Source organism: Gadus morhua, chromosome 17, assembly GCF_902167405.1.
Source record: "Gadus morhua chromosome 17, gadMor3.0, whole genome shotgun sequence".
Lineage (NCBI taxonomy): Eukaryota > Metazoa > Chordata > Actinopteri > Gadiformes > Gadidae > Gadus > Gadus morhua.
In genome coordinates, this window is record NC_044064.1 from 17,202,018 (window position 1) to 17,222,287 (window position 20,270).

At 47.1% G+C, this 20,270-nt stretch overlaps 1 protein-coding gene across 1 annotated transcript in view; it reads right to left on the reverse strand.

Annotated features, from left to right (window-relative positions):
- Positions 1-20,270, reverse strand: part of clasp1a (cytoplasmic linker associated protein 1a) — a 214,755-nt gene that overhangs the window by 45,039 nt on the left and 149,446 nt on the right. Inside the window, 2 exon segments of the mRNA XM_030338917.1 lie at positions 7,965-8,211; positions 8,508-8,655. Coding sequence (XP_030194777.1) covers positions 7,965-8,211; positions 8,508-8,655 — 395 coding nt within the window.

Consider the following 20,270-nt stretch of genomic DNA (forward strand, 5'->3'; position numbering starts at 1 on the left):
GGTCCAGACCGGGGCAGAGCACACAATTGAAGTCCCCCCCAATAATCAACTGATGATTATTGACATCAGGGATAGTAGAGAATTTTTTTTTAATAAAGTTACAGTCATCCCAGTTGGGAGCATAGACACTAGCAAGGATGACAGGCTTACTTAAAAGCTGACCGGTAACAATAATGAACCTGCCATCTGGATCTGCAATTATTTTGTCGCTTTCAAAGGTAACGCCTTTGTGTACCAGTATGGCTGTACCCCTAGCCTTAGAATCATAGGCGTCAATTACGGGGGGGACGGGGGGGACATGTCCCCCCCACTATTTGAAATACGAATTTTGTCCCCACCAGTTTTAAAAATGTGCAAACCAATTGCGACTGAAAAAATCCCCACATACTCAACCGAAATCGTTGAGTCTAAAATCATGCGATAGGCGCGCTCGAAGACATCATTTATTAGATAGGCCTACCTAATCAACCGTTGGAACACACAAGACCGGAACCCATAGCAACGCCGGTAAACAAACCCCGACTCCCGAGAAGCCCAATCCCTATGAGCTCCCCGCGCTACGGCCATCCGGAGGCACACAGAGCTTTTGGCCGTGATATTATATATACAATTATATTATATTATATACCATTATATATAGAGCTCCGAGAGTCGCAAACGGCAACAATCACTTTCTCCTCCATGCTGCAGTACACCCCGGACTGCACTGCGCTGAGTTTGACGGTTGAACGCTGATTGGCTGTTACGTTACACACGTCACTCAGTGGCCACGCTGTTGAACGCTGATTGGCTGTCATCACGCGAAATTCGTGTCAAAGTTTAAATTTGTCGCGCCACAAATCCTCATGAACGCGCTCGCCTGTGCACGGCGAAAGTGTGGCGCGACAAATCAAAAAAATTCGCCCGATACGCGTCTATACGTTCACTTTGTATGGGATCTTGTCGTCCCGTTGCGTTTGGTGTGAACGCACTGGAGAAGTTTCAAGACAGACAGCCAAAATTGACATTTTTATTCAGAAAATAGCTCGTCCTTTTGCTTCCTATAAAAAGCATGTTTGTGACACTGGATATCGATATGGATACGTCATCTAGCCTGCATGTGGAGGGCCACATAAGGTAAGAAATTGGTTTACGTAAACGTTGCTGCTGGTTCTGTTTGCTGTTGATGATGACCTGGCCAAAGGTTACCCACGGTCCTAAGCGATTGCGATCTGATTCTGGTTGGCGCTCCAGTTAGTATGCATTGTATATATAGATTGCAGCTAGTAGCAGCTACACACGGTGCGATTGCTATGCCAATGTGGTTATAGTTGGTTTTGTCTGATTGAGATATGTGACGACTTGGAGCCCGGTAGGCCTATCCTGACATAAATATGTTCTCGCATAACCTGTGTGATTATCCTAAACTGAAGGGGATTTTATTTGCGGACAATTTTCTTATGATGTTGTAACGAGTGAAGTACATTGGTCCTTCGCAAGTTATTACTGGTGGTCAGGATTTGGCAGATGCAATTCTCCTCTGGGTGCTTGTATTTTTCTTCTTTTTTTAATGCAGCATAACATATGCTACCAGCAGCCCTTGCTCGTCTTCAAAAGGCTAATGCTCAGTACCTCGTTTCATTTCGTACCCCCTTTACAGTCTGGCATTGTTTGTCTGGTAAACTTTGTTGATGTCAAGATAAGTGTTAAATTGCCAACACTGTTCTTTGTCCTGTGTGTATTAGTATTAGGCCTACATATCCCGAGCCAATACCCTGGTGTTTCCAACGCCGTTTTGCAAAACAAGCCAAAACACAAACTGTGGATTTCAACTTTTATTGTTCGAATAGGATCTTCATAGGGCTGGCCCGAATGCCATTTTTCAGGCTTCGAATACTCGTTGGTTTTTACGAGCGAATATTCGAATACTCGTTCCAGAAAAAAACACCATCAAAAACAACATTAAACATTAAACATTAATAATCCTTATATACTCCCTGGAACCGATTTTGACAGTATCTGCATATTTTGTTGAAGATTTAATAGCTTTTGAACTGTAGTACTGTAGGCCTAAGTAGGTTGAAGTTCCTTCGTTTTTCCCCGTGAAAGCGAACAGCTGTTGCTCCGTTCCAAATCGGCTGTTCTCTGCCATCTCAGCCCTTACGGGAGCTTTTCAATTCATCCTGGAGCGTGCATCTTTTCAGGGAATTTGTACAATAAATCCATAACAAATACCGAATATTGATTGTCTTATGTGTCCATATTATATCCATTATATTGACCGGGTATTCCCAAGACGCTCACGCTCTGCAGCAAGCGAGTCACAGTTGATTGGCGCGGCGCTGTACAGCGAACGTAAACAAACAACTAAGCTAAGGTTTTAAGTATTACTTTTCCTCCAGAGATCCCGCTAATGTTGTGTTATAAAGTAAAGGGAAACAAGATATCTATTCTTCCTCCACCTCTCTCGCTTCTCTGCTTGGTGTCGCTGACGCTTATAGTTTGCCTCCCTCCCTCGCTCTGGTAAAGTCACGTACGTGGAAAAAAAAGAAATAACGAAGCTCCGAATACTGATTTAAGCTTCAAATACTAATTTTCCGAACCAGTATTCGAATAATTTCAACACCTGACAATACACTGTACAGCATATTGTAATGCAGCGTTGAATGGATGAATAGCTTACATAAGGGTACCCAGCACTTTTCAGACCACACTCAAGCTTATGGTTATTGTCCCCACCACTTCTAAAAACAAACTGACGCCCTTGCTTAGAATTGAACTTAGAATGGAAGACCTTACCCACCCAACTCCTCTGAATTCTCATAACATCTGCCCTGCATAAATGAATCTCTTGGAGGAAAGCTATTCCTACCCCAAGTTGATCTAAATGGGCTAACACTTTATTACCCTTTACAGGGTGGTTCAGTGCTTTTATGTAAGAGATTAACTGAACTTTTCAGCCACTCATCATAACTCAGCACATACATTTTAATCACAGTCACAATGACGGTAGTAATGATAAGTGTATGACAAAAGACTAATATAAGGAAGAAAGAGAATAAAATAACAAATAATAATAAAAGTAAAATACAATACAATAAAAGAAAAAGTAAGGCTATTCAAATATAGCATCACACAAACTGTAAACATTGGCAACGTGTAATATTCAGACTAATAGCCTTGGATTAACGTTGAAGTAGACTAGAAACGTTCTAAACGTTGGTTTGGGTAGGAAGATCACAGTCAATTACAACATAAGGTTGAAGACCCACATACCATCACTCCCCGTCATTTCTCGCCGTGCCCGCCGTAGGAATATTGGACTTGGCAAAAGCAGCCGCCTTGGAGGGGTCAGCAAATTCCTGCTTCTTCCCGTTGAAAACTAACCGGAGCCTTGCAGGGTGTAGTAGGGAGCATTTCACTCTTGCCTCTCTCAGCTGCTTTTGGACTGGAAAGAAAGCGGCTTTCCGGCGTAATAGGTCAGCGCTGAGGTCGGGGTAAAAGCTGATCTTTGCTCCTCGGAGGGGTCAGCTGGCCTCTCTCGTACGAAATCCGTAGAATCTGCTCCTTTGTCTGGTAGTAGTGCATCCGGACCACCATCGCCCCTAGGGGACCAGTCGGCTGCGGCGGTCTTAAAGTGCGGTGGGCACGGTCAACCTCAGGCGGGCGGGTGAAACTGTCCTCTCCAAAAACCTCGATCAGGAACTTTTCCATAAAAGCAGTGCGGTGGTTTTTTCTCCTCCAAACCAGTAACTTTTAGATTATTCCTCCTGGAGAAGTTTTCCAGGGAGCCTAATTTAGCGTACAGCTTGGAGTTCTCATCTTGCAAAGCAGCGTAGGCAAGTTTCTAGCTCACCCACTCTCCCATCCACGTCCGTCAGAGAAATTTCAATGTCGGATATTTTATTGATGTGCACAGAAACGGTAGCTTGGAGGGTTGAAATAGAAGAACGTAGCTCTGAGAAAATCTCGTCCTTCATAGCGGCCACATCAGCTTTGATGGCCTCTTGCAGTTCTTTCAGAGCCCCGTGCGATAGCTCCACACTGGCATTGCTCGCGGAGGTTCGCTAGCAGCATTGGTCGGCGTAGTTGGTTTACTAGCAAAGGCATTTGTTAGCAGGGACTGCTCAGACTTTGCGTTTTTACCTCTGCCAGGTTTGTTCGACATGTTAACCGGTTAGAGGGTATCAGTAACGTGACAAAGGATGGTGAGGGGAAAAAGACGTGCCTTTAGCCGAGAAATAAGGCTTTAAGCCGATAAATTATGTAATATGCGAGGAGAGCTGAAGAGGGACATCTTCACTCCGCCATGACACTGGACGTTCCACATTTAAATATTTTTTAACCATTCAGCGAACAATCTACACATATAATGTAATTTACATTTCCTACGGAGCAGTGTTAATTTCGTTAACGAAAAATATGACGAAAAATGTTCGTCAACGACCTTTTTTCCGTCACTAAGACGAGACGTTGACGAGCTAAAAATAGATCTGTGATAAAAAAAACGATGACGAAATGTCATTTTGTTTTCGTTGACGAGACGAGACAGGACGAAAATGTTAGTGGTGTGCTATTTGGACATTCAAAATGCATGATATTTTCCATTCAGTACACTCCCGTAAGGTTCTTAAGCAACTGTTCACTCCTCCAGTAAATAGGACGGACCTTAGCTACGACTTGGCAACGGGAGGTATGGTCCACTCAGCTATGAGCTAACGTTATGCATTGTACATGATTCGAAATTCTTCCCAGCTTTTATTCCACAGATACTAGGGTCTATAGCATATAACGGTGTTGTCTGATTACAGTTTAATTCATTTTTCACAATTTACCGGCTCTCGTTTTGAAGAAAATCACCGCGCCATTCGTTTCAATGGGAATCGCCACGGTCTATACTTCAACATAAGGTGGACTTTGAAATTCGTCCCAGCCTTTATACCCAAGATACTATAGGGTAGCATATAACCGCGTTTTCTCATTACAGTTTAATGCATTTTTCACAATTTACCAGCTATCGTTTTGAAGGCTGAACAGACAAGAGTACTAAAGTGTGACGTCACGTTTCGAGAGCAACTGATTTTCGGTTCTACACAAACCAAATTAACAAGGGGAAATCCTATGCCACACAAACCTTTTATAGAAAAGGAACAATCTTTTTGCGAATTGATTTGTGAGTTTGCCTTACCAATGATGTAAGTAATATTGAGAATAGATTGTCTTCATATTAAAAAAAAAACTAAACTAAACTTACGTTTCCAAACTTTTCCTTTTAATACCCCAGGGGAATACATGAACGCCTCGACATTTTTCGATTGGTAGTGATTTTCACCTCTTGAAATTGATTTATTTTAATTTTGAAAGAAACAACACATGGAAGCAATGGAGAACGCCATCTCTCGTTCGGTTGTTTAGAACTGAAAATGGGCCAGGACAACGTAACGTTTTCACTTTAGTACTCTATTTGAGTGGAACAACTTAGCAGGTGTCCATATAGCCCAGGGGTGCCCAACCAGTCGATCACGGTCTACCAGTAAATCGCCAATAGATCCCAAGTCGATCGCGAGGGGTGAAAAAAAATAAAATAAAAAATAAATTAAAAAAATAAATAAAAAAATTGCGCGTGACATATACGTGCGGTAGCGCATGCGCTGTCAACAGTAGTTGAAAGCCGTCAACAGTAGTTACGCAGTCCTAAACGTTGGCATGGCTGAGGGGAAACGAGTCAAGACCTACCATTTTCACCCTGAGTGGGAGGAAGATAATATTGATTATTGTTGAGAAGACGCCGTGTGCAGACGGAATGAAACCCCCACTGAAGTCCGTAGGTCCACAATACAAACCACCACCACCACCCCCCCCCCCCCCCCCTCCACGATACAAACCACCACCACCACCACCCCCCCCCCCCCGCTTGAAGGTAGGTTTGACTGGTAGATCTCGGGAGGTTGGCTACTTGAAAAGTAGATCTTGGGTCGAAAAAGGTTGGGCACCCCTGACATAGCCTATATAGGGTTAGCCTAATTTAAATAGTTTAAAAAGAGAAAACATTTTGACTAAAAGTTGACTAAAATGTAAGGACTTTTCGTCGACTAAAACTACAAAGGAAAACAATGACTAAAATGTGACTAAATATACTAAGCATTTTCGTCAAAAGACTAAGACTAAACCTAAAATAGCTGACAAAATTAACACTGCTACGGAGAAAATACTACGTCAGGGATAGTATTATTCAGGAGATTTTCAGGGTACAATGGTCAGGATATGTTGTTCACACGCTCGAGTCAATTTATGGTTTACAGGGGTGATTGTTCAATGGAAAGTGTAGTATAATATGCATGCAAATCAATTATTCAATAGCTTTTACTGTTATTCAGGGCTCAAAGTGCATTGACAATTAAAAAATGCATGGCAACTATTGGTTAGTTGAAAATAATAATAACGAACAGCTGAAAATTTTGTTCATTTACAGAAGCACCTTAGTGAAATAAACTTAGTGTAAAAACAGCTAAGGCAGCAACCTACCTTGCTGTAGTGGAAATAAAGCATAGGCTTGTGTGGGGGAGGAGGCGAAGGGGGGTGTGAGGGCAAGATTGCGGATTGTACATTGGTTGCCTGACTAGAGATTTATTTATTTTTTACCAGAAGAATATGACATTGAGATTAAACATCTCTTCAACTGAGCTGGCTAAGACAGGCAGCAGTAGCCTATAGTCACACATAACCTACACACAAAACATCAGAAAAATAAAACAACTAAAACAGTCAGCAGGGATATCAATATCGCAAGACATTTCGGGAGGATCAAGGAGGAAGAAATAATATTAAGTTCTAGCAACAAAGTGTAAAGATATTTCTGGAGGCTCAAGGAGGGGAGTAATATTACATTTTAGCAACGATGTGTAGTCTTGTGGTGAACTCTATAGACATAATTCACCATGCTGTATTATTAACATGTTTTCGTTCAGTGTTATAGGGACGCTGTCTCTTAAAGATCCAACGACTTGATTGTTGATATGCCGGTCAGCGTGATGTTTGAATTTAACGGTTTTTATATGATAAAATAAACAAACTGCCGTTGCGTTGACAACGTCAAAAATTGTCTCTTGACTTCTTGTATCGCAATTTCTACAGTCTATAGACAGAATGTCCAACCTGGGAGAGTTTGTCGACGGCGGGGCGACTGTTTTAACGCCCCACGGTCGACAAACTCTTCCAGGATATCACAAGACATTGCAAACTCTCCCATCAATATCGCGAGACATTGCGGGATGCTCAAGGAGGTGAGTTATGTTTAAAAGTTTAGCAAAAAAGTGCAGTCTATAGACATAACATCTCAGCTGGGAGTTTGCGGCGGTAGGGCTGTTATCTTGTTCTTGCCGTTGTCTTGCAACGATTGTGTCCGCACGTGTGCGTGCGGTGTGTGTCTGCACGTGCGTGTGTGCGCCTGCGTGTCTACATGTGTGTGCAGTGTATGTGTGTGTGCGTGCATGCGTGCGGTGTGTGCGTGCGTGCTGTGTCTGTGTGTATGAGCTGCGGGCTGCCTAGCACATGCACACTTGACCAGGTGTGGAGTAGTAACTTGTCCGACAGGCCTGCTATTATATAGTAGTATGATTTTTAAAAGTCCCCTGGTTTCTGATTATGCTGTCTAGTTTCCTAACTTCCCAATGAAATAATTGGGATGATGTACATTTCAAATGTTTAATGGGCAAGCCTGCGTTCATATTGCCACACACTTAGAATCCGTGTACATCTCATTGAGTAAAACATTTAAACAAACAACAAACAAGCCTACAAACACTGACAACCGTTATAGTAGCCTTACAAAAAGATTTACTTTCACATCATATATGTTCTATCGGCATCAGGGTTCGGGAGAATTGTGCATTAATAAACATCTTTCATTGCAAACATCTTTAGGAACATATTTAGGAACGTAATAACTGAACATTAAACAGTTCAAAGGTAGGGCGTATACTCACAGTCCTTGAAGGTTTCCACATCGTCGTCGAACACTGCCTCCTTCAGGGCGCTCTTGTCGTAGGTGCTTATGGTCTCGCCGTAGCCGTACGGGGAGAACTCTCGGCCACGTGGCCCCGAGAAGGAGCGTGGCGACGGGGTGTTGAGCAGTGACGTCTTGTTGTCCAGCGCTGTGCGACCCCCTCCTCCGTCCACCGCGTCCAGACGGGCGTCTGACCCCGGGACAGACGCCAGCCCTTCCCTTCCGGCCTGGCGGAGGAGGGGAAGGTAGAAACATGTTGAACAGACCATGGGACGATTTACTTTATTCAGTAAAACACTTCCAAAAAATATGAAACAGTATCATTGACATTACATTTGACTTTCTCTCCAAAGGTAATAGTATTTTTATTACTTGTTTACTTTATTACATGTCATCCCAGAGGATCTCTCCTTCTCTTTCCATGCTGAATCCTTCCTTACATTGGGAAGGTGGTTTAGTGGTGACAGTGTTTCCACTCCCAGCCCAAAGGGACTGGGTAAACTGGTCCCAGTAGTGGACTCACCGTGTCGTCCCTCTTGCCTTCTCGGCGGGTGGATTCATTCAGGTCCTCCTGGCTGCGATAGCTGAAGCTCTGAATGGCTTCAGTAACGCCGCGCAGCGAGTTGTAAATCTCCTCAGAGTTCATGTTCTCTGTGTCGTACTCTGTCATGCTGAACATACACAGACAGACACACATTTTGTTCATTTCAGATGACCGGAAAAACGCAAATCATGTACCCTGCATTGTCTAAGTTATCGTATCCTCTACTACTAGATACTAGCCTGAGTAATGCAGAATTGAAAAGTCGCTTTAGTTTGGGTGTCACTGTGAACACTGTGCTGTACCATGTTGTTCCATGCAGGCTGTATAAATGTGGAGAACCCGGTGAAATATACCCCTTCTTTACAAAGGTTGAAAGTATGATTTTTCAATAAAGGCTCCCAGTCACAAAAATTAAATGAAATAGTTGAATGGTTGCTCATGCTCAAACTCCTGTCCACTCATATTTATGGAAATGTATCCCACTTCGTATCAGGGGTGCAAACTGGTGATGGCCCAAAAAGGTGACAATTTTCGGCAGGAAGAAAATGAGCAATGCACGGTGCCCATATCCTTCTATTATTCATCCTTAAATTTGGAAGTTTCGAAAGACCATAGGATCATGATAGTTGGTTGTTATAGGACTCCATCTGCAATAGGTAACTCAATGTCCACACTGGTGAACACTGGTCACAATTGCAGTATAATGAAATTGTTGTGATTGGTGATCTTAACTGGGATTGGTTGATGCCTGTGTCAGATGCATTTAAAGCACTGTGTGATTCTTTACACTTAACACAAATAAAAACCTCCCCCACCAGACCGAACCCAAAATGTCCCGAGAAGTCGTCACTTATTTATCTACTTTTGACTAATGTCCCTTTTAAATACTCTGCCACAGGTGTTTTCCCAAAAGATGTAAGTGATCACTCTGTGATAGCAGCAATAAGAGACACCAAGATTGTTAAGTGCAAACCTTGTTTTGTAGAAAGGCATAATTTGAAGATGTTTGTTGAGCAGGGTTTTCTATGGGACGCATATATTTTTGACTGGGCTAGAATTGCCCTTATTGATGATGTTAAAATGGTTGGTCATTTTTCAATGATGCCTTTCATGAAATTCTAAATAAACATGCTCCTATGCGGACGTTTAGAATTAAGGGTCGGGATAACCCTTGGTTCACAGCTGAGCTTTCCGGCCTGCTTCATGAACGTAATGTGGCCTGGGCAAAGGCAAGAAAGTCAGGCACTGAGGCTGTCTGGCTTCTCTTTCGGCAGCTGAGAAACAAATGTACTTCTCTCTTCAGAAAAGCCAAATCTGTAATTGGCTTTGGTAAAGTATCACTACAGAAAATTTGAATGATCCGAGAAAATTCTGGAAAGCAATTCAATCGTTATCTGCTTCTAAAACCTCATATTAATTACCATCTTGAATACTCAAAGATTCCATTGCTGTTCATGATAACATTTTATTCATTCTGGGTTCCTGTTCAATTCTGCCCCACATTTGTCTGTGAAATCTTTAAATTTGAGTAAAAATACTAGTGATGTACACAACACTTTCAATCTTACCCCTTTTACGGTTGCTGAGGTTCACAAAGCCTTGAAGCAATTGAACCTTAGAAAACCGTCTGGTCCGGATCACTTGGAACCAAGGTTTTTAAAATTAGCACTAGATTTATCAACTGAACCATTGAAACATCTTTTTGATCTCTCATTGGCTTCAAACAAAATACCCAAGATCTGGAAGGCTGCTTATGTTCGACCCCTACTAAAAGGAGGGGTTCCAACCATTTTAAATAATTACAGACCACTCTCAAACCTCTCAGTGTTATCAAAAGTGCTGGAATCCCTGGTCAGTGAGCATGTTAAAGATTATGTCCATACTCACCAAATATTAAATGTGCATCAAGGGTTTCGAAAAAATCATCATACTGCTGCCATGAAAGTTTTAAATTACATCATAGGAGCATTAGATAAAAAAGAACATTACGTACAGGGCTGTACGCTAACCTTTTTTTTCAGGAGCACTCGTCCCCCTAAGTTAAAAAATGTAGGAGCACAGAAAAAAAATGGGGGCACAATAGGTTTTTGTTCAGAACATTTATTAGCGTCCAAGGACTGATCGGATGTATGGCTACTCGAATTCTGAGCTACCCTGGGCGGGATTTAGTGTAAATATTAGAGCTGTCAGTTAAACGCGTTATTAACGGCGTTAACGCAAACCAAATTTAACGGCGTTAAAAAATTTATCGCGCGATTAACGCAATTACTTTATAAAAAAAAAAAAAAAAAAAAAAAATTTTTTTCTTTGGCTCAAAACAAAGAAGCAGTAGCCTGACTGCTATGTTCAAATGACATTTGTTCAAAGCAGTCGTTTAATTGCACTATAGGCTCTTTTTTTGTATCGTCCTGTTTTGATCAGTGTATATGCCAATGTTGTTATCAATAAAAAATCATTTGCACAAGGCAAGCCGATGCACTTCACCATGTTGATAAGAGAATTAAAATGAGAAGAATTATGGGACAAAAAAATCAAGGGATATTTAGCATAGAAAAATAATTTGCGATTAATCGCGATTAATTAGAGTTAACTATGACATTAATGCGATTAATCACGATTAAATATTTTAATCGCTTGACAGCTCTAGTAAATATTCATTACGGATGTGGTAGCACACAATACAATGGAAGGATTTCAAATGACAGACTTGGAAAATGTAGCCCTTTATTATACAGAAATTTGCTGTTGGTGTATTAGCCTAGGACAACACCCGTGCCGGATTATTTATCTAAATAGCCCTATGTTGTTAGAATTTACTCACTTTATGCAAGGTCTACGTTCGTGCAGTAGGCCTACTCGGCGTTGACTCGGTCCTAAAAATACAATATTATTGTCGATTATATCACATCAAAAAAGCGGTAGCTAACGTTAGTTGAATCAAGCAAACAAATAGCTGTTCTTTTTGCTCACTTGCTTGCAGACCTTGCCGTATAGTTTTGGCATCTCAATTTGGTTGAAGTGTGTGCGGGCAGGTAACACGTTCCTGGGATCAAGTGTTTTGAACATCTCTTTAAAAGCCTTTCTATTGACATTTTAAAAGGGAACCATGTCCTTACATAGGTAAACAGTGACGGCGTTTGTTATATCGTTCCACCACTGGCATTTTGGATTGGCTTTGGAAAATGCCTGCGTAACAATGTCTGATATGCAGAGACAGCTTCACGCTACCGGCGTCTGTCTCGTACGGTGTGGAATGAGAGCTTGTGAAGGCACTATTGCGCAAGCACGCAGGCGCGCTTGCGTGCTGCGCGCCTGCGTGCTGCGCGCCTGCGTGCTGCCTGAGAACGCAGTATCGCTGTCAAATCTGTCCCTGGGAAAAGAAACGTTGCACCGAATTGAAAAAGGAACTATGTTTCGTCACCATATTTCCTGTAGTTGTGCGTAACTTTACTTTTGACATGAAAAAGTAGTTAGGTTACTGTATTAACGCGTTACTTAGCATTAGGAGAAGTCACTTGCACGCATGCTCCGGTTTTGTTTTTCTTGTTCGCACGCCGAAATATTCACTCGCAAATGCAAGTGAAATGGGCACACTGCAGAGCCCTGATTACGTATCACTCTTTATTGATCAATCTAAAGCGTTTGATACTGTGGACCATCATATTCTAATACAGCATCTTATTAATATTGGATTTTCTGATTAAACTGTGGGATGGTTTGTCAACTAGCTCACTGACAAAACTCAGGCCGCTCAGTTTGATGGTTTCACTTCTGGCATTCTTAGTGCATAAGGGAGTCCCCCAGGGTTCAGTACTTGGACCGCTTTTATTTAATCTCATCTCATCTCATTTTCGTCCGCTTATCCGGGGTCGGGTCGCGGGGGGAGCAGCAAAAGCAGGGGGCCCCAGACTTCCCTTTCCCAGGCCACATTGACCAGCTCTGACGGGGGGATCCCGAGGCGTTCCCAGGCCAGTGTTGAGATATAATCTCTCCACCTAGTCCTGGGTCTTCCCCGAGGTCTCCTCCCCACTGAACGTGCCTGAAACACCTCCCAAGGAAGGCGCCCAGTGGGCATCCTTACCAGATGCCCGAACCACCTCAGCTGACTCCTTTCTAAGTAAAGGAGCAGCGGCTCTAATCCGAGTTCCTCACGGATGGCTGAGCTTCTCACCCTATCCCTAAGGGAGACGCCAGCCACCCTTCTGAGAAAACTCATCTCGGCCGCTTGTACCCGCGATCTCGTCCTTTCGGTCATCACCCAGCCCTCATGACCATAGGTGAGGATAGGAACGAAGATCGACCGGTAGATCGAGAGCTTTGCCTTGCGGCTCAGCTCTCTTTTCGTTACAACGGTGCGGTAAAGCGAACGCAATACCGCCCCCGCTGCTCCGATTCTCCGGCCAATCTCACGCTCCATAGTACCCTCACTCGCGAACAAGACCCCGAGGTACTTGAACTCCTTCACTTGGGCTAAGGACTCATTTCCTACCCGGAGTAAGCAATCCACCGTTTTCCTGCTAAGAGTCATGGCCTCAGATTTAGCGGTGCTGATCCTCATCCCAGCCGCTTCACACTCGGCCGCCAGCCGATCCAGTGAGTGCTGAAGGTCACAGGCCGATGATCCAATGAGGACCACATCCTCTGCAAAAAGCAGTGACGAGATCCTCAGACCACCGAACTGCAACCCCTCCCCACCACGACTACGCCTCGATATCCTGTCCATGTATATCACAAACAGGATTGGTGACAAGGCGCAGCCCTGGCGGAGACCAGCACCCACTGAGAACGAAACTGACTGGCTGCCGAGGACGCAAACACAGCTCTCGCTTTGGGAGTACAGAGATTGGATGGCCCAGAGGATAGACCCCCCTTACCCCATACTCCCGCAGCACCTCCCACAGTTTTCTCCCGGGGGACCCGGTCATACGCCTTCTCCAGATCCACGATGTAGACCGGATGGGCATACTCCCAGGCCCCCTCCAGGATCCTTGCGAGAGTGAAGAGCTGGTCCGTAGTTCCACGTCCGGGGCGAAAACCGCATTGTTCCTCTTCAATCTGAGGTTCGACGATCGGCCGAACCCTCCTTTCCAGCACCTTGGAGTAGACTTTACCAGGGAGGCTGAGAAGTGTGATACCCCGGTAATTGGCACACACTCTCTGGTCCCCCTTTTTGAACAGGGGAACCACCACCCCGGTTTGCCACTCCTTTGGCACTGTACCCGACTCCCACGCAATGTTGAATAGGCGTGTCAACCATGACAGCCCCTCAACACACAGAGTCTTTAGCATTTCTGGATCTCATCAATCCCTGGGGCTTTGCCACTGCAGAGATGTTTGACTACCTCAGTGACCTCCACCAGGGAAATTGACGACGAAACACCATCAACCTCGAGCTCTGCCTCCAACATAGAGGGCGTGTTATTCGGATTCAGAAGTTCCTCAAAGTGTTCCTTCCAACGTCCGACGACTTCCTCAGTTGAGTCCCATCCTTACTGTACACAGCTTGGATGGTTCCCCGTTTCCCCCTCCTGAGGGGCCGGATTGTCTTCCAGAAAACACTTTGGTGCCGACCGAAAGTCCTTCTCCATGGCCTCTCCGAACTTCTCCCACACCCGCTGCTTAGCCTCCGACACGGCAGCAGCTGCAGCCCTTCGAGCCTGTCGGTACCCTGCAACCGATTCAGGAGTCCTCCCGGATATCATATCCCAGAAGGCCTCCTTCTTCAATCGGATGGCTTCCCTGACCACCGGTGTCCACCACGGTGTCCGAGGGTTACCGCCCCTTGAGGAGCCTAAGACCCTGAGGCCACAGTTAGCCACAGCAGCTTCAGCAATGGAGGCTTTGAACACCGCCCACTCCGGCTCAATGCCCCCAACCTCCACAGGAATGCCAGAAAAACTCTGCCGGAGGTGTGAGTTGAAGATACCTAGGACGGGGGCCTCCTCCAGACGTTCCCAGTTCACCCGCACTACTCGTTTGGGTTTACCAGGTCTATCCGGAAATTTCCCCCATTCCCTGATCCAACTCACAACCAGATGGTGGTTGACAGTTCCGCCCCTCTCTTAACCCGAGTGTCCAAAACATGCGGCCTCAGATCAGATGACACGATCACGAAATCGATCATCGATCTTCGGCTTAGGTTACTCTGGTACCAGGTACACTTATGAGCCCCCTTATGTTCAAACATGGTGTTTGTTATGGATAATCCATGACTAGCACAGAAGTCCAATAACAAACGACCGCTCGGGTTTAGATCAGGGAGGCCGTTCCTCCCCACCACGCCTCTCCAGGTGTCTCCATCGTTGCCCACGTGGGCGTTGAAGTCACCCAGCAGAACTACGGTGTCCCCTACTGGAGCCCCATACAGGACTCCATTCAGGGTCTCCAAGAAGGCAGAGTACTCTGAGCTGCTGTTTGGTTGCATACGCACAAACAACAGTCAGAGTTTTCCCCCCTACAACCCTTAGGCGCAGGGAGGCGACCCTCTCGTCTACCGGGGTAAACTCCAACACCGCGGCGCTCAGCCGGGGATTTATGAGTATCCCCACACCCGCCCGGCGCCTCACGCCCTCGGCAACTCCGGAGAAGAATAGAGTCCAACCCTTATCCAGGAGTACGGTACCAGAGCTGAGACTGTGCGTGGAGGTAAGCCCCACCAGATCTAACTGATAGCGCTCCACCTCCCTCACAAGCTCCAGTTCCTTTCCCCACAGCGAGGTGACGTTCCACGTCCCCAGAGCCAGCTTCTGCCGCCCGGGTCTGGTCCGTCGAGACCCCTGACCTTCGCTGCCACCCATGTGGCTGCGCACCCGACCCCAACGGGTCTTCCCACAGGTGGTGGGCCCCATGGGATGAAGAGAGGGGGGGTGCCACGTAGTTTGTTCGGGCTGTGCGCGACCGGGCTCCGTGGCAAACCCGGCCGCAAGGCGCTCGCCATCGAGCCCTCCGTCTGGGCCTGGCTCCAGACGGGGGCCCCGGGCTTCCTCCGGGCCGGATCACATCTCCTCTTCTTCCGTTATTCATTGAGGATTTTTGAACCATTCTTAGTCTGGCCCCTCACCTGAGACCACTCTGCCATGAGAGACCCTACCAGGAGCACAAGGCTCCAGACAACACAGCCCTCAGGTTCACAGGGACATGCAAACCTCTCCACCACGATAAGGTGACGGTTCCAGGAGGCTTTTATTTACTTTATATATTAATAGCCTTGGACAAAATGTCCCAAATACAGCTTTTCATTTCTATGTATATGAAAGTGTAAATTATTGTTGTGCATCCACGCTCAGTGAGGCTTTTCAGTACATGCAAAGCACTTTTTCAAGAGTTCAGGCTCAGCTTTGTCAACTGAAGCTTATTCTCAATGCTGAAAAGACCAAACTTGTGGTATTTTCAAATTCCAAAAAGAAGGTGTTAAATCAGCAAATTTTAACATCTCAAGGTAATGAAATTGAGGTTGTATCCATCTACAAGTACTTGGGATCGATGAACACATCACTTTTAAAACTCAAATACAAAATCTGGTGAAAAAGCTGAAACTAAAGGTAGGTTTTTGCTTTTTTGAAAAATCATGTTTTTCTCTTGAGGCCAGACGACGTCTTGGCAAAAAGCGGCAAAAAAGCATTGTTACCACAGAGCAATAATCGACCAAACACAAATTTCCTTACTTTTTGTGCTAAGTTATAGATATATATTTTAAATTATTATGCATTACCAAAGTACAAAACTCTCGTAGGGAAAGAAAACATACTTCCATTAGGTACAAAAAATAAAGATAAATGATGCATGGGTATTACCGTTCACAACAATAGTCGTAATAGTCGGCATCAAGCTTTTCGAATGGAATTGAAACGGCGGCATCTGTGGTTGTACATATTATTGCGAAATGAAACCCTCATCGAAGACCGAAGGGCCACGAGATAGACCATTCTTTGGTTTTAAAGTAATTTATCTTAAATGATTGTCAACATAGTTATCTATGCCTTTTTTTTTCACTGTGACTGAAATAGGTCCCCAATTTAGAGAAAAAAGGGGTAAAAAAAAGGGGCATGTTTTTGCCTCATCCTCATCTTCAATCCGTCCAGCAGAGGGCCCCAGACTTTCCTTTCCCGGGCCACATTGACCATCTTTGACAGGGGATCCCGAGGCGTTCCCAGGCCAGTGTTGAAATATAATCTCTCCACCTAGTCCTGGGTCTTCCCTGAGCGCTCCTCCCCAATGGTCGTGCCTGGAACACCTCAGAAGGGCAGCGCCCAATGGCCATCCTTACCCGTGGCCCAAACCACCTCGACTGACTCCTTTCTTAGCAGAGGAGCAGCGGCTCTAGTCCGAGTTCCTCACGGATGGCTGACCTTCTCACCCTATCCCTAAGTTAGACGCCAGCCACCCTCCTGATAAAACCCATCTCGGCCCCTTGTAGCCACAATCTCGTCCTTTCGATCATCACCCATCCTTCACGACCATAGGTGAGGGTTGGAACGAAGATCAATCGTTAGATCGAGAGCGTTGTCCAGCTCTCTTGACGACGAAACACCATCAACCTCGAGCTCTGCCTCCAACATAGAGGGCGTGTTAGAGCGAACGCAATACCGCCCCCGCTGTTAAGATTCTCCGGCCAATCTCACACACCATCATACCCTCACTCGCAAACAAGACCCACTTCACTTAGGCTGAGGACTTATTTCTTATTACATGGCCACAGATTTAGGGGTGCTGATCCTCATCCCAGCCGCCTCACACTCTGCTGCGAGCTGATCCAGTGAGTGCTGAAGGTCCCAGGCCATGAATATCACAAACAGGATTGGTGACAAAGCACAGCCCTGGCGGAGGCCAACACCCACCGGGAACGAAACTGACTTGGTGCCGAGAACGCAGACAAAGCTCTCGCTTTGGGAATACAGAGATTGGATGGCCCTGAGGAGTGACCCCATCACCGAATACTCCCGCCGCACCTCCCACAGTTTCTCCCGGGGGACCTGTACCAGACTTCTCACCGCAATGTTGAATAGCCGTGTCAACTTTGAGCCCCTCAACACCCAGAGCTTTCAGCATTTCTGGCTGGATCTTATCAATCCCTGGGGCTTTGGCACTGTGGAGAAGATTGACGACTACCTCAGTGACTTCCACTTGGGAAATTTGACAACGAACACTCATCAGCCTTGAGCTCTGCCTCCATCACAGAGGGTGTGTTAGGCGGATACAGGAGTTCCTCAAAGTGTTGAGGTCAACAGAGTCCCATCCTTACTGTACACAGCTTGGATGGTTCCCCGTTTCCCCCTCCTGAGGTGCGGGATGGTCTTCCAGAAACACTTTGGTGACAAACGAAAGTCCTTCTCCCTGGCCTCTCTGAACATCTCCCATTACCGCTGCTTAGTCTCAGACACAGCAGCGGCAGCAGCCCTTAGAGCCTGTCGGTACCCTACAACTGCCTCAGGAGTTTCCCTGGATAACATATCCCAGAAGGCCTCCTTCTTCAGTCGGACGGCTTCCCTGACCACCGGTGTCCACCGCGGTGTCTGAGGGATACCGCCCCTTGAGGCACCCAAGATCTTGAGGCCACAGCTCACCAACACAGCTTCAGCACGGAGGTTATGAACACTGCACACTCTGGCTCAATGCCCAAACCTCCACACGCATGCCAGAAAACCTCGGCCGGAGGTGTGAGGTGAAGATCCCTAGGACGGGGTCCTCCTCCAGACGTTTCTGTCCAGATTCTTCATCCATTCCCTGATCCAACTCACCACCAGACGATGGTCGGTTGACAGTTCCGCCCCTCTCTTCACCCGAGTGTCCAAAACATGCAGCCTCAGATCGGATGACATGATCACGAAATCGATCATCGATCTTCGGCCTAGGGTATTCTGGTACCAGGCACAGAGTTTGCCCCACCAGATCTAATTGGTAGCGCTCCACCTCCCTCACAAGCTACGGTTCCTTTCCCCATAGGGAGGGGACGTTTCATGTCCCTAGAGCCAGCTTCTGCCACTCGGGTCTGGTCCGTCAAGACCCCTGACCTTCACTGCCACGCATGTGGCAGCGCACCTGACACAATTTATAATTTACTTAATAATTTATGTAATTTTGCATATGTTGCATATGTAAGTTGCATTATGTAAGTTAGACTAAATATTTTGTTCTTCGACATCATGTGGGACACGTTGTTGCCGGAAGACGCACTGCACATGTGGTTGAAGACGCTACCTGTAGTCTCTTCCGGCAATAGACATCATGCTCCGTGTGACATCTCGTGTGACATTTCAGAGCTCCTTAGAAAGCTGCTGGGACCTTTTACAAACTATTTCAAAGTTTATACAAACGACTTATATTTCACCAAACTGCCAAAAACAGCAAAGTATACGTATTGTGGCATCCCGCCCTGTAAACCTCGGCCCGGACCGGGCCGAGGTTTACAGGTGGTACACACCGTCGTGGACGGCGTGTACCGCCGTCGCAACAGCAAAGTATACGTATTGTGGCATCCCGCCCTGTAAACCTCGGCCCGGACCGGGCCGAGGTTTACAGGTGGTACACACCGTCGTGGACGGCGTGTACCGCCGTCGCCCACCAGACGGCGACCGAGAGCATCCCTTTCGCCTCCCCAATCAGGGTGATTGGTGGACACCTGGCTGATGGCAGAGGAGCCATCTTAAAAGGAGGTCGAGGACAGACAGCAGGACAGCACAGCACGGCACGGGAGCAAGGAGGAAGTGCTCGTGTCCGGGAGAGGCTAGAGGCCCACGGAGGCCCTAGGGACTGCGAGCTCCTTGTTTGATTTAAGTTGATTGTAAATAAATGCCTTAACGGCGTATCCGCACGCTAAAAGTGTCATTCATCCGTGGAACCTGGCCCAATCGAGTACTGGGTTGCCACACATGGTGGAGGATGCGGGCACAGGAAGAACCCACTACGAACCCCCGGTAAGACCCCACCCGTTCGGAATGCAGAACCCGGACGGGACTGACGCCGCCGCCGCCGCAAGGGACGCTGCCACCGCCGCAAGGGACGCCGCCGCAGCCGCAAGGGACATCGCCGCCGCCGCAAGAGATGACGCCGCCGCAAGGGACGCCGCCGCCGCCGCAAGAGATGCCGCCGCAAGGGACGCCGCCGCTGCCGCAAGGGACGCCGCCGCCGCCGCAAGGGACGCCGCTGCCGCAGCAGGAGACGGCGGCGCGGGGCCGGGGCGGGATGGCGCCGCCGGCCGGTGCGGACGTGGGGAAGGGTCGGCCCTGTATGCTGGCAAACTGTTGGACGCGGGGTCCGTCCCGGAGCCCGACCATACCAGCAAGGGTTATGAACCAGGACACGCAGGCCATAGTGGACACCGGCAGCGTGGTCACCCTCCTCCGCCCCGACTTGGCGGGAGGGGAGGGAGGGGAAACCCATCGAGGTGGCCTGCGTGCACGGGGACATACGGTCCTATAAGACCTGCCATGTGGTCATACGGACACCACAAGGGGTGTTTACGGCACGGGTGGGGATTGTGCCCCACCTCCCGGTTCCGCTCCTAATTGGGAGGGACTGCCCGATTGTCCGTCGGCTTTGGGACCCGGCGCTGGAGTCCCGGGGCAGGAGAGGTGCGGTCGCCACCGCGGCAGGAGAGGTGCGGTCGCCACCGCGGCAGGAGAGGCAGCCGCCGCCGGCGCAGCGGGAGACGAAGCGGCGGGAGACGATGCGGCGGGAGACGAGGCGGCGGGAGACGAGGCGGCGGGAGACGAGGCGGCGGGAGACGAGGCTGCCGGAGACGAG